Here is a 25,966-nt window from a genome sequence, read left to right on the forward strand (position 1 = left end):
ATTTGCCCCTCGACAAAAAAAAATTGAAGAAGCCCACTTGCCCTAGTTTTCACTTTGTAGATACGAGTCAAAATGCCATGCTCTTCTTACCAAAGTGTGACTTGGACCACACCCTCCATCATGATGCCAACTTCATGGTCAATTATTCCATGAAGGAAGCTTACCCTTAAATGTCTTTATCTAAGTGTAGAATTATACATGCGGTTGTGTCTTTCTCTAAAATGGTGATACTTTGGTCCTTGGTCCCCTGGGGTGTATTATGACTGTAGGGTGGTCGTGGCAGGAGGCAAATACGAACACGGTGGAGATAGAGATAGTGGCAGTGTGGGTGCGGCTCTGGCTGGTGATAGATGAGTAGATGAGCAGAGCTGGGGGATTGGAGTGGCCGTGATAGATGGGTAGATAGGTGGGGGAATTGGTGGGGCGGGGGTAGACCATTGTGTTCATAAGGTTGTGAACTAGACATTCTTATGACTATTAACTCTGGTCATAAAATTGTCAATGACAATACAGTCAAATTCATTATGGAAGAAAAGGAGATAGAAGAGTCAGTCAACTCGATCATATGTTTCCGATACGAATGAAGAACACACTGACATATTCAGGGATAAAAATGTCTTAGTACATACACTTCGGGGTGACTTACAAAAGCACAAAATGAGTTCCAGAGGAGTCCATTGGTTTGAAAACCAATTGAAGCAGCAAGCAGTTTAAGTTGGTACGTGAAAAGATAAAGTTCCTGGGCAGTCCCTCTCACGGATGGCAGTTGTCAGCTAAATTTTCCATTACTGTTCCTTGTCATGTTTCCCTTCACCACCTTTAAAGAACCTCAAAAACCAGTAGGCCGAAGATTTTGGGTGCCTAGAGAGCTCATTCTTGTAGTCGATGTAAACTAAACCAAAACGCTTGGTATAGCCTTGAGCCCACTCAAAGTTATCCAGTAATGACCATGCAAAGTATCCCCTCACGTCTGCTCCATCCCTGTCCAGGAAAAATGTTACAGCAATGCTTTTTCTTGTTACCTGATAGGATTTCATTGTTTGCACACTGATGTTCACACATTGGTAAAATATGAGTGCAAAATGAAAAAAAATAAAATAAAAAAGAGTGCACACTCAAGATGAAGAAAACTTGATCAAGTGAAGCTACGTTGTGAGTTTTCATATGTGTCATCTATGTATAGTCTTTTCTGATGCAGTAAATAGATCTTACAAGATTTTTGAGAGGAGAGAAACTCTCATGTACGGGGATAGCACTTTTTGAGAGATGCCTGGAAAAATTTACAAAGTGTCTGTGTCATTGTTATTAATTATGTATTGGGAGTTTGTTTATTGGTTATTAATGTTCTATTGGGAGTCTAAAGAGTCTGTCTAGCTGTTATTAACGTTGCCTTGGGAACTAGTTGTTATTAATGTGGTATGGGAAAAAGGGGTCCTTCTGGAAAGGTCTAGGATAATTATTAAAGGGATCAGTCTGTCTAGCTGTTATTAATGTTGCCTTGGGAACTAGTTGTTATTAAAGTGGTATGGGAAAAAGGGGTCCTTCTGGAAAGGTCTAGGATAATTATTAAAGGGATCAGTCCTGTGGTCAAAGGACTCAACCTAGAATTTGTATGACTGGAGCAGTTCTCACTTAGCTGTAAAGGCCTATTTGGTACACCTTTTAGGCTTGGACTGGCTTGTACTAGCTTTTTATTGCATGTTTGTTTTACTTGGTACTAATTTTAAGCGGGATTACTAGTACTGGTCCCACCAAAAACACCCCCTTAAGTGGTGTTACTGAAGTCTGTGTAGACAAGGGGGACAAATAGTCCCTCGTTATCCTCGAACGCTTGTAACCGTTACAAACCTCCCACCATCGCAGCTAGAATAAAAATAACTAGCAGAAAGAAGATGCATCTCATATTCTTGTCTGTGTAATATACATACCATCATGCTTCTTCATCAAATTTCTGGGAAACAACAAAAATATGACTAGAAACCTAACTCCAAGAACATTCAAACTCTGATCCATTCAAAACTCAGCCCCAAATCCAAAAGTATAAAATTTGACTTCCATTCAAAACTCAAATGATAAGAAAAACCACCATCTCAGCCATACGGTTTCGGTTGGCACCAATGGCAGACGACGAGGACTTCATAGCTCGAACTTAGGGTTGTAAGCGACGACAACGAATAAATGGGAGAAAAATTTAGAGCAAAAAAAAAAAAAAAAGCACAGATAAAAAAAGACTGAGAATAAGAGGAGAAGGAGAGAGGATGGAGAAGACGAAGAAGATTGAGATGCAGAGAGAGAAGAAAACTTATAAAAAAAAAGAAAAAAATTCTGCCATGTTTTTAAAATTTTTAAAAATAATAAAACTTAGTCCTAGTTCAAGCATACACCAAATGTAGGACAAATATAATCCAACTTAAACCAAGCCAAGCCAATCCAAGACAGTCCCTAAGCAGTCCATGCCAAGACAGTCCTGTGTAACAAACGAGGCCTAAAGGTTCAAGTAACACCCATTTGCTGGGCTACTTCATCTGTTTGGCTCTATGTCTATGCCCATTTACAATTTCCACTAGAAAAATAGATAAGTTTACTGGTGAATTTAAATAGAGATTCATGCCGTTTTTCTACCAATAAAATTGTTTTCTTGACATTTTGCATAGGGATTAGGTCCTAAGGGGGTGAATTTCATAACATCCATGGTTACTTCCATTCGTTACAAACCCAGCTTCCATTTGTGGAACGTTTTCAGTTTGATTCGATGACACCAGCGTGTGGGTAAGGAGGTCCCAGCCACCCGCGTGTGCGTAAGGAGGTCCTAGCCACCCATGTGTCTCCTAGTAATCCATCTATGTGACAGGGCTCGTTTGAGAGTGTTTTTGGAGCAGTGAAAGCGTTTGTCTTTTAAAAATGGTGTTTGGCAAAACTTGCAAAAGCGCTTTGGGTGAGATCCTAAAGCACTTGGAGTGGATTTGGAAGAAGCACTTGAGAGGTGCTTCTTCTTAAAAGCGTTGCAGGACAAAAACACAGAAAGCACTTTGCTCCCTTTAATGTAACTTTAATGTCGAAAATACCCATATTTAATTTTTGTAAGTGCCAAAATACCCCCCATTTCTCTCTCTCTCTCTCTCTCTCTCTCTCTCTCTCTCTCATATTAAAACCAAAACATTACTCGTGAAAAGCCCAATAGACGCCAAAAGACCCATGGAAACCCTTAAGCTTCTATTCCATCTCTCTCACACACTTCTAACATAGTCTACTCTAGTCGGCAACGAAGCTTCAGCCTCAGCACCCTTAAGCAACACCCTTCTTCTTCTGCCTTCACTTGTTGTTTCTATGTGTTTCTGAGAGAACCCACTTGAGCTATTCACACAGATAGAGAGACAAAAGACAGAGAAGTCGACCCTTTATAGTTCACATCCACAAAGTTGTAGCACACATCAACTCTCTAGATTTTTATATTTCAGGGGAATTCCAAATATCACAAACCCTGAAGAAAAAAACAATTGTACACATGCATATTTTCATAGCCTAACCCTATCTAGAAATCTGAATGAATCAAATGATATTATTCTTTTCATTTTGAGGTATTTATAAGATGTACGAAGTATACAAAGTCAACTATATTAAATAATAAACCCTAAACCTAATGTATCACGCCAACACTCCCCATCAAGTTGATGCATAAATATGACACACGCCCAACTTGGATAGTGATGTATGGAAGTCTTTGCTAGAAACTGAAAGTGTCATCATGTCAACTAGCTGCTTTGTTATCTTGATGTGAGGCACAATAATTATGCTGTTCACAATATTCGAAATGTCTATCAATCTTAATATGTTTGGTGTGTCATGTTGGATAGGAATATTAGCAATTTCAATGGCTGCTGTATTATCACGATACAACACCATTGGTTTCATAGGGCCAAATCTAAGTTCCTTCATTAGGATCTTCAACCAAATCAACTGTGTCATAGCATGATGAAGAGCTTGATATTCAGCTTCCGCGCTAGACAGACACCACAATTTGTTTCTTGCTTCTCCAAGTTACTAGATTGCCTCCTACGAATGACGCATAACCATATAAAGACTTCCTATCAAACTTAGATCCTGCATAATCGGAGTTTGTGTAACCCTCTATATCCAACTTTCCATTCTTAGAGAACAAGATTCCTTTACCAAGAGATGACTTCAAATACTGAATTATATAGTCTACAACCTCCATGTGCTGAATACCTAGGTTAGGCATGAACTGGCTTACCACACTAATTGCATATGACAAATCATGTGAGCCAAATAATTTAATTTCCCAACTAGCCGTTGATATCTCTCCTTGTTGATACTTGCCCTGGATCAATTATCAAATTGTGGTTCACCACTATTGGGGTGTCAACAGGTTCATATGCTGACTTGCCACTCTTGGCCATGAGATCTAGGATGTATTTGCGTTGAGATAAAAAATATCCCTTGCTTCGAACGAGATACTTCTATTCCTAAGAAATACTTGCGAGTTCCTAAATCTTTCATCTCGAACTCTTTAGCTAACATGAAGTACTTCAATCTCACGTGTTTTGTTTCCTGTAACCACCATGTCATCCATATACACAATTAACATAATAATCTTGTCACCACCATACTTATGAACAAAGTGTGGTCAACTTGAGATTGTTTAAACCCATAATCCTTCATAGATCAACTTAATCAGCCAAACCGAGCTCTTAGTGACTATTTTAGACCATGAAGTCCTTTTTCCCTTCTTTGGTGCAAACCCTAAAGGAGGACCTTGTAGGTTTCCATGTAAGAAGGTGTTCTTTACGTTGAACTGGCGTAATGGGCTATCCAAGTTTGTGGCAAGGGATAAGATTACCTAAATTGTGTTCATCTTGGCTACCGGAGCAAACGTTTCCAAGTAGTCCACTCCATAAATTTGAGTATTAACCCTTGGCCACAAGCCATGCTTTGTACCTTTCAATTGATCCATCTGGTTTATGCTTGACTATAAACACCATTTACAACCTACAATCCTCTTCTCATCAGGAATATTCACCATATCCCATGTACCATTTGCTTGGAGAGCCTTCATTTCCTCTACCATTGCAAATTTGCACTTTGAATCTTCTAGAGCTTCTTGAAAAGAGTTAGGAAGACACGTAAGTCAACTGAAGTACAAAGGCTAGATGAGATTTAGAGAGACGATAATAGGACACATAGTCAGAAGTAAGGAAAGTAACATAATTACTAAAGGAGAAAACAAAATGATCTGGTTTATTCCTTACGCAAGATGTGCATCTCCACTCTTGATCGTCACCAATCGAGTTCAAAGAAAGAGACTTAGAATTATTAGGATCAACAGAGAAGAGAAGGATTAGATGTTTGTACCTCAGATGGTGCTACTACAAACGCATGCTCATGGGAAGTTGATTGGAATAGAGGAGTGGTATCAAAAGAAGGGTTAGTTGCAGAATCAGCCGTCAACTTCATTACAGACAATATCAACCGAAATTTTCTCTTCTGATATGTTTTGCAGACCACATGAACTGAAAAAGAGGGAAGAGATTAGAGAACCTCGGAATTCTCATTTCCTTTTACAGCCAAAGGTGACTCCCCCTGAGGTTCAATATCTCTGTCTATAAATATGCCTCACTCTAATTCAAGCCCAAAATCTCATCAACTAGTAACTCGATCAAATAATCACTAAACTCCAAATGCACTAGATGCTCCCCATGAAGGGGAGAATTGGGGACATCCTAAGAAAAATAAGAAGTGTGTTCCTGAAACTCAACATCCATGGATACAGTACTTGCTTGTGGGAGGATGAAAACACTTGTAACCCTTTTGGGTAGAAGAGTAGCCCAAGAAAACACACTTGAGAGCCTAAGGATCCAATTTGTCAATGTGGATCGAGTGAATATGAACATAACAGACACATCCAAACACCTTAGAATCCAAGGAAAAGAGATCAGGGATCAAATGAAAGGTAAACAACATATGAAAAGGAGTTTGATAATCCAAGACACGAGGGGGCATCTGATTAATAAGAAAGGCAACAACCATGATAGCATCACCCCAAAACTGTTTCGAAACGTGCATACTGAAACATAAGGATCGGGCCACCTCAAGTAGATGGTGATTCTTACGTTCTACGATCCCCTTTTATTGAGGAGTATACGCACATCTCGTCTGATGGAGAATCCCATGTTGATGGAAGAAATTAGCAAGAGTATGATTGAGGTATTCCTTCCCATTATCAGAACGAAACACATCAAATTGGGCCCGAAACTGTGTACAAATCAATCAAATTTTTTTTGGAAGTATAGAAGTCATCACTTTTTTGCTTCCTAAGATAAATCCAACAAACTCTAGTGCAATCATCAATAAATGACACAAACCACTTGGCACCAGAAGTAGGAGAAGAAAACAGACCCCAAACATCAGTGTTAACAATAGCAAAATGTTGTTCACTTTAAATGGAGGACGATTGAAAAGTAACACAACGATTCTTAACCAAAATGCAATGTTCACACCGTAAACTAGAACTCAAAACCTTTGTAAATAAACTAGAAAATAAGCGTTCAAAATACATGAAAGATGAATGTCCTAAACGGTAATGCCATAATATAATCTTATATGGTTCTGATGTATGATCCCCATCAATTTGAAACACATGGCCGACAAAGTTAGTTTCTTCAAAATAATAGAGATCACCCTTCTCCTTACCAATTCCAATCGTCATCTTCTTGAGAAGGTCTTGAAAAACACAATAAGTGGGAAAGAAGGTTATAAAACAATTTAATTGTTTGGTAATTTGACAAACATAAAGCAAATTATTTAAGGAAACCAGCTTCTTGAACATATGTAAGAGCAACGTTAAAAAATTTAACTGAGCTGCGATGAGGTGTAGTAGAAGCGACAAACCAAGAAGAGTAATTGGGCATGTGATCCGAGGCTTCAAAGTCAATGATCCAAGGCCGGGTAGAGGAAGAGGAAGAGGAGAAAGCACAACCTATATTACTTGTAATGGTTGAGGAACAAGCAACTTGAGAGGCAATGGCTGTTGGTGAAGTCCGATTAGACTAATGTTAGGATTTTGGCTCGTCAAATATGTCCTAGTTGGTTTAGGATTGTTTTAGGAAAATTAGAGGTATACCAATTCTTGTCCTAGAGGGATTAGGAAAGAATTTCAGTTTTCCTTATTTAATTTGGGTTTGGATTTCCAGAAGTCTATTAGGATTTGGATAAGTGTAATTTCCTAATCCACTTAGGAATAGGAATCCAATCAGCCTTGAGACATGTAAGCCAACTCTATATCTATAAATAGGGTGTGGCAAGGCTTATTTTTAAGAGAGGAAAAACAGCCAGAGATAGCCAAGAGTTTTGAGATTAGTTCTAGGGTTGCAAAAGTTCTGTAATCTCTATTATTAATCAAAGGAGCGGTGATTTCTCTACCTAGAGAAATCACAACTGGACGTAGGCAAAAGTTCTGCCGAACCAGTATAATTCTTGTGTGTTTCTAAGTGTTTTAATATTTTAGTCTATTGCCGTTGGTTACATCAAAGAACAAGATCTAGAAGGCGAGTTTTTTAACAACTAAATGTGCTAGGGATTTCTAATTATCCTTGCAAGCAGCCTGTTTTAGTTTGAACCACCCCGGATATCCCACTAATTTCCAGCAATTTTCCCTCACATGCTTTGTGCCATTACAGTAAGTACACCTAGAAGAGTTGGATTTAGGACCAGTCGGGAATTGGGTGAGGTTGAGCCTTTTTGGTCACAAGAGTCAATGTTTCAGTGGAACCCTAGGCAGTCATAGTAACTTGTCATTCGGCCTCCCAACGCACCATGACATCAGCCTCATTAAGATCAGAAAGAGGTACAATAGCCAACGTGCGACTACACACTTGGTCAAGATTGTGATAGAGACCAATAAAAAACATGTAGACGCGTTCTTCAGAGGTACGTTTCTTCAATTTAGCAATATCGAATGGATTCTCAAGATCATTCGGACAACGATAGTCCAATTCCATAAAGAGAGAATTCTTCTTAGTAAACTAAGTGGATAAGGGCCGACCATTGTGTCGAAGTTGAAAGGACTACATCAATTCATAGATTTGAGAAGAGTTAGAAGCATCATGATAGACCTTTTTCACCTTAACCCACCATCCTACGCAGTTTCACATTGAATAAAGTTCAACAGGAGATTGGCATGCATGGAGTTGATGAGCCATGACTTCAATAAGGCATCCTCGACCACTCATTCTTCATACTTATCGAGTGCAGCTTTGGTACCAGAAATATACCATATATCTTACGAGTTGCGACATGCATCTCCAAAACCATGGAGCAGAGGCAATAATTTGTCCCATCCAGTTTGACGTTGATGGGATAGGAAGCAACGTGTTGCTGAATGCTAATAGTGGGTGTCTCTGACAAGGGCGCAAAAGGATTAGTTTCGCTGGTAAGAGTAGACATATTGGCAACAGAATTGGGTTTTGTGTTTAGGGTTAGAGGTAACAACACCAAAGTTGGTATACCCTTGATGAAGGTCTAGAAGGCTGAATCAACACAAAAGCAGGGTAAACAACCCTAGAGAGGTGTGGCGGTAGTAGAAATTTTTTAAGGAAAAATAGCGGCGACACAAGGGAAAAACCTTAGATATGTACAGCAGCAGTAGAGCGTTTTATGGTTTTTTTATTTGACTGAACAATTAGTGCACCCACCGTTACAAAGAAAGAATATGATAAAATGGACAAAATGAAGTTGACCTACCTTATTGCATTGGCAACTGCTGAAAGGTATCTCTTAAAGTAACTAACTCTCAGTTTGTCATCTAGCATTTCATGAAGTGGGGAAGTGTCATTATCTTCATCATCCATACCTGTAAAAGGGTTCAGAAAAAAGAAAATTAAAAAAATCATAACGTAGAATAAGTGCAAACTCCTATGGTTTGTACCAACTTCTGACAAGGGTGCATTAAGTCATTTTCCAGATCAATAATCAGAAGTATTTTAATTATGACTTTATCTCCGGATTATATTTTGTTTATACAATAAGTAAATGCAGAAGGACAATATTAGCCAATCGTTAACCAAACAGGGACTGAATGTACTCCTTGGCTCCCAAGTGAGATTAAACTACAATTTAAATTCCAAATCAATTTTATTTTCCTAGGAAAGTCTCTCCATGCATACCATTCTCAGTAATATATATTGCTGGATTATTGTATCTCTCTGCTATGTAATTCAGAACTTTATGGATGCCCCAAGGAACAACATAAAGCCATTCTGATGCTGCCTGCAACACAAAATCTTTCAGTAGACTGGAAACACCCTATAAGGCACATGTGTGCAGCACAGTAAGTGGAATGTGTGTGCATGAGAGAGTTCATACCTTCTCACCAATAGCCTCACCGCCTTCCCATTCAGCTGATGATAAAGAGAGAACATTAAACAAGGATCGTGAAAATTTTTTGCTTTGAAAATGAATGATGTTGTAGTTACAGAATTTTACCAATTCTCTCCATCTCTTGTGATTTATAAAAATTACCATCCTCGGGGGCATCTCGTACATGAGCAATAAATCTTGATGTATAGTGATTCAGACCAACAAAGTCTAATGAGTTCTTAAGCAATTCCTTATCTTCCTCTGAGAATATGGGAAGCCGATCTCCAAGTCTTTCGCGCATAGCTTTGGGGTATTCTCCATAATATATTGGATCTAAGAACCTGCTTTGGAATTAGTTTGGATGGATTCTAAACAATACTACAGGAGAGAAAACCATTTGATTTCATCTAACAAACTGCCTGGGTAGGCGGTGGGCAGAGCTGAACTCAAAGAAAGGTACTGAGAAAAACCCAGTTCAGTGTGAATTTTTTGCCTTTGAAAATGCTAAACTCATTTGACACCCACTCAACAGTGCGGCCCATCTGCTGTTTCATGTGTTTCAGCATAGCTATTATATCTTATAAGGATTTAACCAGAATGTATGTTTCAATATGATTTACTTCTAACCAAAAGCGGCAAGACAGCTATGTTACATTTCAAGTTGATGGGAGTCCTAAGATAATCGGTATGAGTAGCATGATATATGAAAATGATGGATATGCTCAGTAGTTCTAAAGCTTCGAACACCAGATTCCTATTTTTTTTTTGGGTCATTTATCACGGGCCTAGTCTCTTGGATTGAATAACTCACACTGACCAATGTAGGAAATATGGAAGATGGTTCTCCAAGTGATTAAAAAACAACATAAGTTCTTGAATGTACTTTCACCTTAGGGATGATTTAATCAAGCACATTAGTGTGTTGGTAATTTCAACATAGAAGATAGTAAACTTTTTGTTAACAGTAGTTCCGTGACCAAATAGTAAATAATTAGGGAATGAGTAATTACCATCCAAGCTGAAAATCTAAGCGCCTAGCTGCGGCAATTTTGTCTTCAATTTTGTCTGAATTAGCCTCAGCCCATTCACAGTCGACGGTCAAGCCCACTTGTCCCCCTTGTTTGTCCTGAAAGGACAAAAAATAGCAGCAAGAGTAAGAACAAAATATTATAATTGGGATGTGAAGTGGGGAAATGGCCACTGAAATACTTGGGGCTAACACTTGTTGGTAACCCATGGGAAAACTGTTTTTGGGATCCGGTAGTGGAATAGATGGAGAAAAGGCTGGAAGGAAGCTTTCCTTTCATGGGGAGGAAGGCTTACTTAATTCAATCTGCATTTAGTAGTTTACCCATTTATTACCTCTCGCTTATAGATTTCCATGAAAAATGGCAAAGAGGCTTGAGAATCAGTGAGGAACTTCCTGTGAGAATGTGTCGAGGAAGGAAAAAGGGCATTTTATCAAGTGAGAAGTAGTGTCCAGAATCAAAGAGAAGAGAGGCTTAGGGGTGGGTGATTTGGTGAGAAGAAATATTGCCTTACTTGGGAAATGGTGATATGGTTATTAAGTAAGTGCTGCTAACATGACAGTGGTTGTGATTCCAAGAGTGTGGTCAGTGGTTCGAGGTGTGTGCTGTCCATGGAATTCTTTTATACATCCCATATCCTTGTCTTTTGGTCTTTCATAATGCTCCCATTGCTACAATGTGCCTAAATTCTTCTCCAATTCGTTGGGATTTTGGTTTGTGCAAAAACTTAAATGACTTGGGAAGGAAGTTGAGGTTCCACCCTAAAACCAATTGGCAATGGGAGGAGTAGCCCAACTCCTTATAAGCTCTTGCTAGGTTTCTCAACTTTCCAATGTGGGATATTCTTCACATTTTCACAACTTGAAATGGAGGAGCTTTTACGAATACTATCCTTGTTAGAAAATATCACATTAAGTTTCATCTAATCCCCACAGAAGGTGCTGGAAGAGGAGTCATCCTGGTTTTTCTCATGAGTCCCCACAGAAGGTGCTGCAAGGAAAAAAAATAAGTTCTGGGTAAAAGGAATGGTGCACGCAGGATTTCTTACTAGAATTAGGAAATCATTTTTCCTTTGGTATCCTCAGTAATTTAGGATTAGAAAGTAATCCAAAGTGATTTAGGATTAGGAAGGTAAGTTCTTTTTCCTTATTCCAAAAGGTTTTAGGAATCCTACCTATTCTCTATAAATAGGCTTGTTCGGAGTTCTGTTTTTGCAAGTAAGAAACACACAAGGGGTAGAGAGCTAGAAAAGGTGATAGAGAGATCTAAAGCTAGAGTTTGGGGATTAGCATAGGAATTTCAATAAGTTCTTGTAATCAAATTTTCTTCTCAAGTATGCTTTTTAACCTTTATGCTTTCCCATATGACATCAATTCTACTTTAGAGTATATTTTGAAACTCATAAACGAATTATGTCAATTTCGGGTAAATGTATAAGCACTTCCTCCTAACAGAACACACCATCAACTCCGGCCCCCTCCCTCACCCTGGAAAAAATATTGGCATATATAATCATTCAAAATCTCAGGTAAGTCAGTTAAAGAAGAGTTACACACTGTTTCTTCAGTTCTTTAGCTGACTTCATGCACTTTCCCATAAGGTTCCACCTTCTTGTGATCCAAAAAATTAGTATATCAAGAATGGATTTACCACTCATACATTAGGAGGTTTATGCAAGGAGACACTAAAATTGACATTTCTCCTTTAACAGAAAAAAGATATATTAGTGAAATTCTTCTTCACAATCTAATCTTACACGAAGCTACATAATTACTGAAATGCCGACTGATATATCAGTTTCCTTGTAAACAACATCTGGCCTATAATAAATTAAGTGATGAAGTCAATGACAAACCAGGACCTTCTTCAATAATAAAAAAGTAACAAGGAGAAAGACACCATGATTTGTAATGGTGAAAGTATGAAAATCTCCAAGTGAAAGAGATAAAAAAAAAGTAATTGAACAGTATACCTTATACTTGCTTCGGTATATGGAAACAGCCGCAGCATGGGCCAACAGTTGGTGGTGTGCAACCAAATATGGTTCTGTTGATGAACATTCATGTCTTCCAGGAGCAAATATCCCAACATCATAACCATTAATGGCAGTCTGAAGAGGCTCATTAATTGTAATCCAGTCCTTTACTCTATCACCAAAACTTGCAAAGCAAGTGTCAGCATAGACTGAGAAGTAGTCTCTGCATTTTCAAAAAATCCGATTGACTACGAGGACACTGTTTAACAATGACATAAATGTTTATAGAAAATTACTATAATTTCTATTTTCCTTTAAAGTAATGAAGGTTTTTATTGTAAACCAATTTTTGATTTCCCCTGTTGCTATTATTGATGCAGGCAAACTGCTGTATTGTCGATGATTTTCAGATTGCTACAACTTGTAGCCCATAACAGAACCTTTCAAATTAGCCATAAGACCCTGAAATTTCTTGCGGCCCAGAGTATTATCACTGAGTGTTTTGTCTTCTCTTCTCCTGGCACTACCCTCTCAAATGATTAAGTCATTCTTTATACTTGGTTCATCTTTCTTTTTTGATTTTTGATTTTTTTTTATTTTGGATAAGAAGCATAAGATTTATTACGAGAAAACATAAGGAATACAAGAATCATGGGGACAAGTAGTCCATAAAACACCTAATACAGCAGAAGAAACACAAAAGCCCAATGAGAAAAAATAAACCAACAGACAGAGCACCATGCCAGAAAGCCCGCAGTACAAAACTCCCCACCAATCAAGAATAATCACACTAAAAGGAATATTCTTATTGGCACATCTATTGATCTTCATTGAATGTAGTAACCACGTTAGTCCTTTCTCTCTCATTTTATCCCCAACAGGTGCCTGTTAGGATTTTGGCTCGTCAAATATGTCCTAGTTGGTTTAGGATTGTTTTAGGAAAATTAGAGGTATACCAATTCTTGTCCTAGAGGGATTAGGAAAGAATTTCAGTTTTCCTTATTCAATTCAGGTTTGGATTTCTAGAAGTCTATTAGGATTTGGATAAGTGTAATTTCCTAATCTACTTAGGAATAGGAATCCAATCAGCCTTGGGACATGTAAGCCAACTCTATATCTATAAATAGGGTGTGGCAAGGCTTATTTTTAAGAGAGGAAAAACAGCCAGAGATAGCCAAGAGTTTTGAGATTAGTTCTAGGGTTGCAAAAGTTCTGTAATCTCTATTATTAATCAAAGGAGCGGTGATTTCTCTACCTAGAGAAATCACAACTGGACGTAGGCAAAAGTTCTGCCGAACCAGTATAATTCTTGTGTGTTTCTAAGTGTTTTAATATTTGCTAGTTTAGTCTATTGCCGTTGGTTACATCAAAGAACAAGATCTAGAAGGCGGGTTATTTAACAAGTGGTATCAGGAGCCTAGGTTAAGGGGTTCTACGATGTCTAAAGGGAAGATGAATGCGGATCTAGGACCTGCGTTAAAGCCCTTTGACGGCAAGGATGACTTCACGGATTGGCAAAGGATGATGAAGAACGTACTGATACAGCAAGATTTGGATGATGCACTCAGCGGTGAGAAGCCAACAGGCATGACAGACACAGCATGGACTAAGGTTCTCAAGAAAGCCAAGAGTTCCATTGAGATCCATCTCACAAGATCAGTTCGGTCACACATCACAGAAAAGATGACTGCCCAAGAAGCATGGGAAAAGTTGGAGAATGTTTATATGGGCAAAACCGTGTCCAATAAACTTTTTCTAAAGGATGAACTATTCGGACTTCGACTGGAAGGAGGTGATATTGAAGATCACGTATGCAGGTTTCAAAATTGCATAACTAATCTTCAAAAGGTCGAAGAAACTTACAAAGATGATGATATGGCTATCATCTTGCTGAGGTCTCTACCTTCGTCTTTCAAGCACTTTCGAACAACTCTAATGTTTGGAAAAGAGTCCCTGAAGCTTGAAGACGTGATTCAAGCTCTTCAGTCATATGCTAAACTAGATGATATAACTGAAAGCTCTCAAGGCCTTTATGCCAAAGGCAAGGAGAGGGGCGGGAAAAGACAAAGGAAGAGAAAACAGGCAACAGAGGTAGGTCAAAATCCAAGAAGAAAAAGGAAAAGGAAGGTTGCTTTGAATGTGGTTCAGCCGATCATTGGAAGAGGAACTGCAAGATTTGGAAAGAGAAGAAAGCCAAGAGGGAAGGAAGCTCGGGTTCAGCTAGTGCAAGTCACCGAGCATGAGAGTGACGGGGAGCTTCTTTCAGTAACATCAGGCTCCAAGGCTTTCACAAATTGGATTTTGGATACCGGATGCACTTTTCATATGTGTGCAGTAAGAGAATGGTTCGATACTTACAAAGAAGTCAGCAGCGGGGAAGTTTTAATGGGGGACGATTCTTCATGTCCTGTTAAAGGAATCGGCACTGTTCAAATCAGAATGTTTGATGGGATGATACGAGTTTTGGGGAACGTTAGATATGTCCCTAGACTAAGAAAGAATTTGATTTCCTTGGGTACTTTAGATGAGGCCGGCTATGGGTACGAGTCTAAAAAGGGAAGACTCAGGGTAGCCAAAGGATCACTGGTGGTAATGCGGGGTGACCTACAACCCAATAAGTGTATAAGTTAATTGGGACCATTATAGATGGGGAGCAAGCTTCAGTAAATCAAGGTATAGAAGACAAGACAACTCTGGCATCATAGGCTCGGGCACATAAGCCAGAAAGGGTTGCAAGAATTACGAGCAAGGCCTATTGGAAGGCATGTCATCTTGCAAACTGGACTTTTGTGAATATTGTGTTCTTGGAAAGCAAAGGAAGGTATCATTCACGAGTAGCAGTGCAGATAACCGAAGCAAGGAGCAACTCAGCTATATTCACTCAGATGTTTGGGGCCCTGCACCAACCAAATCAAATGGTGGAGCCAGGTATTTTGTTACTTTCATGGATGATTTTTCTAGGAAGGTTTGGGTTTATTTCATGAAGCAGAAATCCGAGGTTTTTGCAAAGTTCAAGGAATGGAAAACAGAAACCGAGAATCAAACTGGAAGAAAGATCAAGTACCTAAGAAGTGACAATGGAGGTGAATATACAAGTAATGAGTTTACTGATTACTGCAAGCAAGAAGGCATCACAAGGCACTTCACAGTAAAGAAGAATCCCCAACAAAATGGAGCTGCTGAGAGGATGAACCGAACTCTCATGGAGAGAGAGAGGAGCATGCGATTTCATGCAGGATTGCCTGATAGTTTTTGGGTAGAAGCTGTTAATCATGCAAGTTATTTGATTAACAGATCACCATCTACGTTCTCGATTTTAAGAGTGCAGAAGAGGTATGGTCTGAGAAGTCGGTGGACTATTCCAAGCTCAGGGTATTCGGTTGTAGTGCTTATGCACATATTCCAAGCGATGAAAGGTCCAAGCTCAAACCAAAGTCTACACATTGCATATTCTTAGGTTTTGAGAAAGGAGTGAAGGGTTTCAAGCTTTAGGGTATCAACAACAGGAAAAAGGTTATCAGCCGAGATGTTGTCTTTGATGAGACAACCATGCCTCTGAATAAAGTCGAGAGCAGTAGGGAGAAGAAAGACGATGCTGAAATTGAAGCAACGAAGATTCCGTTAATCAGTTCAGACGAAGAAGCGGCTCAGGTGGAGCAAATTGAGCAAGATGTCTGAATCTGATGGTTATGAGGAAGAAGAGCATCAGCATCGTTCACTAGTTAGGAATCAGGTGGAGCAAGAAATAGGGCAGATTGAAGGCACTCTAATCCGCCATACATCCCAAAGGGTTAGAACTCCAACCAACAATCCACCTGCATTCCAGAGATGCATAGCACTGGACAAACCTAATCGGAACAAGAAGAAACCTGACAGGTTTGGGTTTGACCAAGACGAAGTTAATTATGCTCTCAACATTAGTCAAGGAGATCCAGCTACTTATTGAGAAGCTATAGCAAGTGATGAGCGAGATAGTTGGATAAGTGCAATGACAGAAGAAATGGAGTCTCTTTACAAGAACTCTGTTTGGGAGTTGGTTCCTAAGCCCAAAGACAGAAAGCTAGTTGGATGCAAGTGGGTATTTAGGAAAAAGGAAGGACTACATGAACAAGATGCCGTGAGATTCAAAGCAAGGCTCGTGGCTAAAGGGTACTCACAAAAGGAAGGGGTGGATTATGATGAGATCTTTTCACCCGTAGTTAAGCATACTTCTATCAGATTGCTTTTAGCAATGGCAACTCAGCATGACATGGAGATTGAGCAAATGGATGTGAAGACAGCGTTTCTTCATGGGGATCTAGAGGAGATAATTTTCATGGCTCAACCAGAAGGGTTTGTTGAATATGGGAAAGAAAACCTAGTATGTCAGCTAAAGAAGTCCCTGTATGGCCTGAAACAGTCTCCAAGGCAGTGGTACAAGAGGTTCGATTACTTCATGCTGAAAATCAATTTTAGAAGATGTTTATATGACTGTTGTGTGTACTATCATGTGTTCCAAGATGGGATGATCATATTGCTATTGCTATATGTGGATGACATGTTAATCACTTGTCAAGACAAATCTAGAATTCAAGACTTGAAAAGATGTTGAGCAAGGAGTTTGACATGAAGGATCTAGGTGCAGCACAGAAGATCCTTGGCATGGAAATTCAGAGAGATAGGACCGCTGGAAGGATCTGGATATCACAAGCCAAGTATATTCAGAAGGTTCTTGAGAAGTTCAACATGCAAGAAGCAAAGGCGTTTCGACTCCTTTGGCACTCACTTCAAGTTAAGTGGGCAACAGTGTTCTAAGTCCGAGGAAAAGCAGCAAGTAATGGAGAAGGTTCCTTATGCTAATGCCGTAGGCTGCCTTATGTATGCAATGGTATGCACACGTCCAGACATAGCTCAAGCAATCAGTGTCGTTTCCAGATACATGGGAAATCCAGGAAAGCAACATTGGGATGCAGTCAAGTGGATTTTGCGTTATTTGAAGGGTTCTTGGCGACAAAGGATTATGTTTGAGAAGCAAAAAGAAAATGCAAGAGTGTTGGGATATGTGGATGCTGATTATGCAGGGGACTTGGACAAGAGAAGGTCAACTTCTGGTTATGTGTTTACATGCGCAGGAGCACCAATTACAGCTTTGTTGACCACAGAGGCAGAGTATATTGCATTGGCCGAAGCTGGAAAGGAAGCAATTTGGCTTAATGGCTTGGTAAGCCAAATGGGAATCACCCAAGATTGTGTGAAGCTGAAGTGTGATAGTCAAAGTGTCATTCACTTGGCAAAGAATCAAGTTTTTTCTGGAAGATCAAAGCACATTGAAGCAAGATATTACAGAATCAGAAATTGGGTGGAGTCTAAGGAGATTTGGATTGAAAAGATTCATACGGATGACAATGCTGCAGATTTCCTTACAAAGATAGTGCCGGCCAAAAAGTTCAAGCATTGCTTGAACTTGATCAATCTCGTTGATTGATTAAAGTGGAGCACCTCCTTACTTGAGGTGCAATGAGGCAAGAAGAAGATTGCCAAGGTGAAGACTCTTGAAGATTTCCAGAGCTGCTTCAAAGAGGTTCAAAGATACTCTAGGGTGCAACGATCAAGACTTGGTTTGACTCACCAAGGTGGAGATTGTTAGGATTTTGGCTCGTCAAATATGTCCTAGTTGGTTTAGGATTGTTTTAGGAAAATTAGAGGTATACCAATTCTTGTCCTAGAGGGATTAGGAAAGAATTTCAGTTTTCCTTATTCAATTCAGGTTTGGATTTCTAGAAGTCTATTAGGATTTGGATAAGTGTAATTTCCTAATCTACTTAGGAATAGGAATCCAATCAGCCTTGGGACATGTAAGCCAACTCTATGTCTATAAATAGGGTGTGGCAAGGCTTATTTTAAGGAGAGGAAAAACAGCCAGAGACAGCCAAGAGTTTTGAGATTAGTTCTAGGGTTGCAAAAGTTCTATAATCTCTATTATTAATCAAAGGAGCGGTAATTTCTCTACGTAGAGAAATCACAACCTGGACGTAGGCAAAAGTTCTGCCGAACCAGTATAATTCTTGTGTGTTTCTAAGTGTTTTAATATTTGCTAGTTTAGTCTATTGCCGTTGGTTACATCAAAGAACAAGATCTAGAAGGCGGGTTATTTAACAGTGCCACCTAACCTTCTTGCATATGAGTTAGTTACTATAAGCCACATCATCTTCGCTTTTGGGATTCTTTTGACCCTCAATTTTCTGCACATCCACACTTGCATTTCTTCTTTTGTTATAATTGTATTCTCTTAGTACTTTGTTTTATACCTATATTGATTGAATTTTTCTCCGTGACTCTAATTTTTAGCATTCACCCCTGCTCTGGTTTATCCAATCAAAGAAATATCATCTGCAAATAGCACACACCATAAAGCCTCATCCTAAAATTTAGTCACCCTGATATAAACACTAATCAGAATCTTGCTTTTCTCTCATGCAGTACAATAGTGATACAAAGAGCCAAATGAAAGAGCAATGCAGGGTTGGCCAAAAGAAAGAGCAATGTAGGGTTGGTCAATAAAAGTAACGCATATAGATTGAACTCCAAAAGGTAGAGACCTATTTTAGCTTCTAGTGGATTGATTCATAATATTGTAAGCTTGATATACATTGTTGACCCATTCCTAACGACTTAGGATTTTGGGGCTAGTGAGTGATGCAGGACGCGTAGGGCCTAAATTTATTAGTTTCCTAGATTCTCTAGTTTTTCAAATTCTAGTAGGATTTCTACTTTTCCAGATTTCCTGATTTCTAGTTTTAAGTTTCCTATTTTATTTGGGTTAGAATTTCTGTTTAAGCAAGGGATTTTTATCCTGTTATGTCTAGGTTTTAGTTTGCTATAAATACCCCCATGTAGTTCTTTAAAATTCAGATTTGAACGATGAGCAAACCTTTTCCTAGAACTCTCTGATTTCGTCCTTTTGATCTATATTCCTTCTCCTCGATCTCCGATATTCTTCTTTGTTCTACTGTTTCTGTCCTTTATCTCGTCTTTTCGATCTCTATTTCTTCTCCTCAGTCTCTTATATTCTTCTCTGTTCTATTGTTAAGTGCTTAATCTAACACCTAAAGGCTGTACTACATCAATTGGTATTCAGAGCCTCTTGCTTTGCCGCTGTTACTCTGGTTCGTTGCCTTTACTGGTCGTCATGGCTCCCAACATCACCGTTGCCAATTTGGCTGAACAACATCAGGAATTCAAGGTGAAAATTTCTGCAGATTTCACCAATTTGGAAAATCAGTTTGTCAAATTGAGGGCTGATCACAAGGCTGAATTTTCGTCCATGTCCGCGTATATTGCTAAGTTACAAGCTTCCGTGACGTTGCTCGTCAACCACATCTCAACCGCGACTCCTTAACCATCCTCCACATCCGCTATTCTCTCCAGTTCGTCCACACCGTCTCTATAAGCTGGTCTCCTTCCCAATCCATCTAGGGATTCCAAGTTCCAAGGCCACCTGGGCCTTCCATCCTCTTCTGGGGGGACATCTATGGTTCGGTCCGAACCAATTTTTTCCGCAGGATCTGTGTCTAAACCACATTATACCCAGCATACAATGGGTTATCCTCTGGTGGACGCCACTATCCCTCCCTTGCCACCCCGACCCAAAGAACAGAACGTCATCCACAGAAACTTGGGTTTTGAGATCACCCATCATGCTAAGCCTATTGCTCCCGACTTCGATGATCGCAGGGATCCTACTCTCTTTGTTGATTGGATATCGGCTATGGAAGATTATTTTGAATGGTATGATATGTTTGATGCACAACGGATTCGGTTCGCCAAAATCAAACTAGTAGGAGCCGCAAAGCAATCTTGGAAGGCTACCGAGCACCATCTTCAACAGCTCGGATAAATCCCTGTGATTTTATGGGATGAGATGAAATTGAAACTCCAAGAACAATACCTTCCATCTTTTTATCGTCACCAATTGTTAGATCAATTATGGACTCTTTCCCAAGGTACTTCAACAGTCCAAGACTGTTATTCCCGCTTTGTGGAGCACAAATTGCGTTATGCCGCGCAGGAAGAGCTTGCAGTTACAGTTTCTCATCTTATTCATGGCCTCGGGGATGATCTCAAACATGAGGTAAGTAGGTCACGTCCGGATGTGTTGGAGGACGCCTAGTGCCAAGCTTTGGGAGCTGAGACATTTGTCGCCACAGCATTCAGGATATTCTAGTCAACTTACAACCGCCAACCAAACTCTTCCCACCACGGATATGCAGACGGGGTTTTCAAGACCATCTAACCCACCTGCACCACCACCTCACAAAGGACCGGCTGTTTCTACTAATGCTCGCATTGAATGTTTCCATTGCCATGCCAAAGGACATATTGCCTCTCGTTGTCCGCAACGAACTTTAACTATCCACACTTCCACTAGTGAGCTTTGTGAGATTGTGGGGCCTCTCGAAGGTGTCTATGATTCAGAGATTGATGATTGTTGACCCTCGTCCCCTATTATTCATACTTGCAGTCGGTGTTGTCGTCATTAATTTACCTTTTGTGGTTGTTTACTCGTCGGAGTCTTAGTTCTTTTTGCCGGGAGAGAATGATGCAAGGCGCGTAGGACCTAAATTTATTAGTTTCCTAGATTCTCTAGTTTTCCAAATTCTAGTAGGATTTCTACTTTTTCAGATTTCCTGATTTCTAGTTTTAAGTTTCCTATTTTATTTGTGTTAGAATTTCTGTTTAAGCAAGGGATTTTTATCCTGTTATGTCTAGGCTTTAGTTTGCTATAAATACCCCCATGTAGTTCTTTAAAATTCAGATTTGAATGCTGAGTAAACCCTTTCCTAGAACTCTCTGATTTCGTCCCTTCGATCTATATTTCTCCTCGATCTCTGATATTCTTCTTTGTTCTACTGTTTCTGTCCTTTATCTCGTCTTTTCGATCTCTATTTCTTCTCCTCGGTCTCTTATATTCTTCTCTGTTCTATTGTTACGTGCTTAATCTAACACCTATGGGCTGTACTACATCAGTGAGTCTGTCTAATATGGGACTAGAGTTTGGTTTGCAAGAGGTGCCGAGTTCGATCTCCATTCTCCACTTCATTGTTGGTTTGTAAGGTGGAGGGTGGAAATTCACCTATATGTCTCTCTCTCTCTCTCTCTCTCTCAACATATTTCTAGCTCTCTACTTGTGGGATGGGGCTGCACATGAAGGGTGCATGCTTGATATATATATATATATATATATATACACTCAGTAGTCCATATTGTTCAAAGAGCATTCACCCAAAACTAGGATTAAAATTCTGGACATACACTCAAAGGGAGATGAAAATACTTAAAAATGTCTAAGTTTGGAAATATTTACAAATGAAATGTAGCAAACTATTTCCTTCACAAGATCTTTAATTTCTATATGTTTGCAATTTTGACAGATGAAATGTAGCAAACTAATTTTTTCACAAGATTTTTTTACATAAAAACAACATGAGAAACTTATTTGATATCAAGGTATTTGCAAAAATAAAATAAAATAGATAATTAAATGATACATTACTTACACAATTTTCTTATTCAACCACCCTCCCATATTCTCATGAAGGTACAAGGGTAGATCCCAATGGTACAGTGTCACATAAGGCTGGATACCTGCAAGAACAAACTGTTGAATATGGTTCATCAATGCAACTAGAAGGAAATGAATGTAAGCAAATTCATACCCTTTTCAAGGAGACTGTTAATGACATTGTTATAGTAAGAAATCCCTTCTTCATTGACTTTGGTTCCCAAACCATCTGCACAAAAAAAAAAAAAAAAACAGAACCATAAGAAATATACAGTCATCATCAAAATTAAGCTGAGTCAAGGGAATGGCCCCCTGGCCTTTGATTTCCATATAAAGGACACGACGAGCATAAATACCTTCTTTAATTTCTATTAGCCAAGGGATAAAATGGAACATGCACATACAGTTCAAAAACTTTTTGAAGTCCCTGTCTGAATTCTGTGCTTGGGTATATCCGCTTAGAACATGTCACATTGTAATCTCAAAATGTTTTTACCACTTTAAATAGACAACTCAGAAAACATTTTCCACAACTATCCTTCAGTTGTCTTGAAGAATCAATTATAAAATTGTCGTCAAAACATAATTGCAACATTGCCCATTCAAGCTTTCCAAATTGGTGACAGATCACTTCAATCTAGAAATTGTTTTAGACATGTCAATTTGTCGAGTATTTATTATATCCTATATACGCTAAGAAGAAGCAATCATACAAGTCGCCATTCAAGTCACATGCACTACTATATTTAAATCTAGAGATGACTTTCCAGAGGCAGGATGTCAAGAAGAGTCAAATGACCAGCTAAATGCTATTGTAAGAAGGGAATAATAGTGACAAAGTAATGCTTTTAAACATAAAACCATACAGAATCTAATTTGATTATATCCTACTCTTTTTACCATTAGAAAGAACTCCATGAAAGATACCAAAGGGTTGCATACCAGGGAATATTCGCGACCATGATATGGAAAAGCGATAAGCATCAAATCCCAACTTGGCAATGAGTTCAACATCTTCCTGTTTAGCATTAAATGGTTTATGATTCAGTTAAATGACCGGCATGAATTGAAATCCCAAACTTGCATAACTACATGATTACAATGAAGGAATGGGTAAGTGTAAAGAATCTGATCATGTTCTTCTAAGCCATTCGAAAGGGAAAAGACTACTAACAGACTATGCCATAACACAATGGATACATCTGTACTCATTCTTCCCCATCAACATAACTATGGATACATTGAAAACTCCGCAAATACTAACAGTTTTGGGAAGATAGCATTGATCTGGTGCAAAAAGACCAAAAAAAAAAAAAACAAAAGATTTGACCGTGGCTAAAATTATTATTACTAACCTTATACCGGTGATATTGATCCACTGCAACGTCACCATTGCTTCCATCAATGATTGTCCCTAATGAATCCAGACAAACATCATAAATTTCATAACCAAAAACAGTATCAGATTTGACAATGTCAAGCAAAATTCTGGTCCTAGAAGATATTATCATAAGCTTGATGAAGAAAAGGTACCTTTTGAGTGTGAAAAAGCGTCCCAAATACTAGGACCCCTACCGCCTCCGTTGCAGGCACCCTCTACCTACAAATAAACAAGAAGAAGAGAAAATTTCTTGAACTCTGAGCTTTTTGGAAGTTTAAAATGCAAGATAATGCATTAGACTACTGAAAGGCACAAAAGGGAACGATGAAAAGAAAAACAGAAGTAAAAAAACACTCTGTTATCAGTTATTTTCTTTTGCAAAATATGCTTGAAAATAGCCTGATGCATTGTTATAATTGACGTCTCTATCAAACGTGCAAACTTTCTTCTTAAAATTTACAATAAGGAAACTAACAAAGTACATCATTATGAAACCAAGTTGATATGGAAGCACATTATCAACATTAATAAGCTACTAGAAATATTTTCTTTACATTTGTTTATTAGACAATACAGGAATGGGCCGAGGAGGGTAATTCAGATGCAGTAGATGCCGTTTGTCAAGGCCAAAGAAATTGTGTTGGACTGTATCAAATATGGGGTGTTGTGATAACTTTTCTCTTAATTTCTTCTGTTTTATTATTCGAGTACATTGGACAACAAAAATGTTTTTGCATTGAAGAAGCGTAAAATTCAACAGCCAAACCGTTGCATTAAAAAAGTGACAAAACCCAAACATGTATAATTTTAGAACAAGAAAAGAATCTCAAGAACATGCAACAAGAACTGAAGATGGCTAAATTTGTAATTATAAAGAATAAAATATAAAATAAAAACTATTCATTGACCAATTTCCGGAAAGCACTCAAATGTATCAGAATCAGTAGCTAACAGAAGGAACCCGGAAAGAAAATAACTTCTCTGTTCTACAACAATTTTATGAAAAGAAAAGTGGTCAACACAATAGAATACAGAAAAGCGGAGTTCACCCTTTTGGTCTAGTGGTATTCCCTATTTTGAATCCTATCACCAGTTGATCGGAAAAAAAAAAAACCCCATACGCGATGTAGGAAGTATAAGGAAATAAGTCCCAGATCATACTTTATAACAAATGAAAGTAATCAATTAAAACTGAAGTGCAGCTAACCTGATATGCAGAAGTGGCAACACCAAAGACGAATTTGGGAGGGAAGTCACTGCGAGAGACTTCATCAGCTTCTCCATATTCCTTCAAGCAGTCCTTCTTGGCCATTGCTGCTTGTAGTTGCCAACAAATAAGGAAAGCACTTGCTTTATAGTGGGTCTCAGTCTGTTCTCTCTGAAAAGTTTGGTGAATCACACGCGGACCAAATAGAAGGCAAAAAATTATTTTTGTTCCCTATAATTTACAAATCTTACAATGTTTACAAATCTTACAATGTTAGCCCTATCATCGGCCTTTTAAAATGAATTTTTAGCCATTTACCCCCTGAATTATTACTCTTTTCGAACTTACCCTTGAATTATTTCATCTGCCTATTTAGCCCCTGAACTCATTTAAAATAGCCAATGTAGTACCCGCCGTTGATTTTGTTGTTGTTGAGAATTTCATCCATATATCCATTAAAATGCATGCTCTGTTTGTTGGGGACATTATGGTCCTTCCAAGTGGATCCTTTTTGTCATTTTTTCCCAAATCGCATTAGGGCTGGATTTTGTGGGGATAAGAGCATCTTTAATTGATATGTTAAATTGCCACATATACATGAAATGACAAAATGAAGGTTAAAGTTGCTCCAATCGAGTAATCAAATCCTACATGAATTTGAAGGCTGTAAGAGATATATCAAAAACAACATATCAAAAAACTTGATGTTAATTATTATTTAAATATTTTTTAGTATAGACCCCACCATCATTTACTCTCTTTAAAAATTTATGCATCATATGACCCCTATTTGCTTTTAAAAATATAATATAATAATATGATTGTTGAGGCCCAAAAAAGTCGCGGGAAGCCCAAAGGCATTTAAAGCCCAATATAACATATAATGTCGGTCATGAGTTAATCCAAGCTGTATTTTGGGATTTAATTCATTAAATAAATATAGAAATAGTGTACATGCCATGCCAAACTAATAATACATTTTTTCCATGCCAATCACCTATCAAGCTCACATGAACCCAAGTCATGTGGTTTACGCTTGCATGAGGATTGTGGTGTGGAAGGTTATGAAGGTACATAAGGCCCATGGAAACTCTTGGATAATGGAGATTTTGGGCTAGCTACTTGGGAATACCAAAGTCCAAGCTCATTACTTAGAGTTCTCCAATGTGGGTGAGCAAATGAGATATTTTTCAAGCACTTCCTTTTACCCATAGGAAATAGTCATTCCAAATACCTAGCTTTACCCGTTAGAAACAAGCCTCTTCCAGCACTTCCTATTACTCACTGAAAACAAGCAGTTTCTAGTGCTTCCTTTTACCCATAGTAAATAGCTTAATTTTCTAAAAACACCATATCTTAATGGTAAGTTATAATGTAAAACGCCTCTATATTTGAGAACGCAACATCTTACCCGTAGTTTATTGAGTAAATAGCTTATTTTTCTAAAAAGACCACATCTTAC

General features: G+C 38.6%; 1 protein-coding gene across 1 annotated transcript; it reads right to left on the reverse strand.

Moving 5' to 3' along the window:
- Nucleotides 1–495: 495 nt before the first annotated feature.
- BGLU42 (beta glucosidase 42) lies at nt 496–24,779 on the reverse strand. The gene is made up of 13 exons (XM_008220275.2): nt 24,505–24,779; nt 23,450–23,516; nt 23,272–23,330; nt 22,859–22,934; nt 22,071–22,145; nt 21,912–21,999; nt 12,373–12,598; nt 10,383–10,498; nt 9,499–9,713; nt 9,379–9,413; nt 9,180–9,282; nt 8,758–8,866; nt 496–981 (listed from the first exon to the last, which is right to left on the reverse strand). The coding sequence occupies exons 1-13, from the start codon at nt 24,607–24,609 to the stop codon at nt 786–788; spliced, it is 1,470 nt and encodes a 489-aa protein (XP_008218497.1). The 5' UTR covers nt 24,610–24,779; the 3' UTR covers nt 496–785.
- Nucleotides 24,780–25,966: the final 1,187 nt, after the last annotated feature.

This window comes from Prunus mume, linkage group LG1 (assembly GCF_029339155.1).
Source record: "Prunus mume cultivar Tortuosa linkage group LG1, ASM2933915v1, whole genome shotgun sequence".
NCBI lineage: Eukaryota > Viridiplantae > Streptophyta > Magnoliopsida > Rosales > Rosaceae > Prunus > Prunus mume.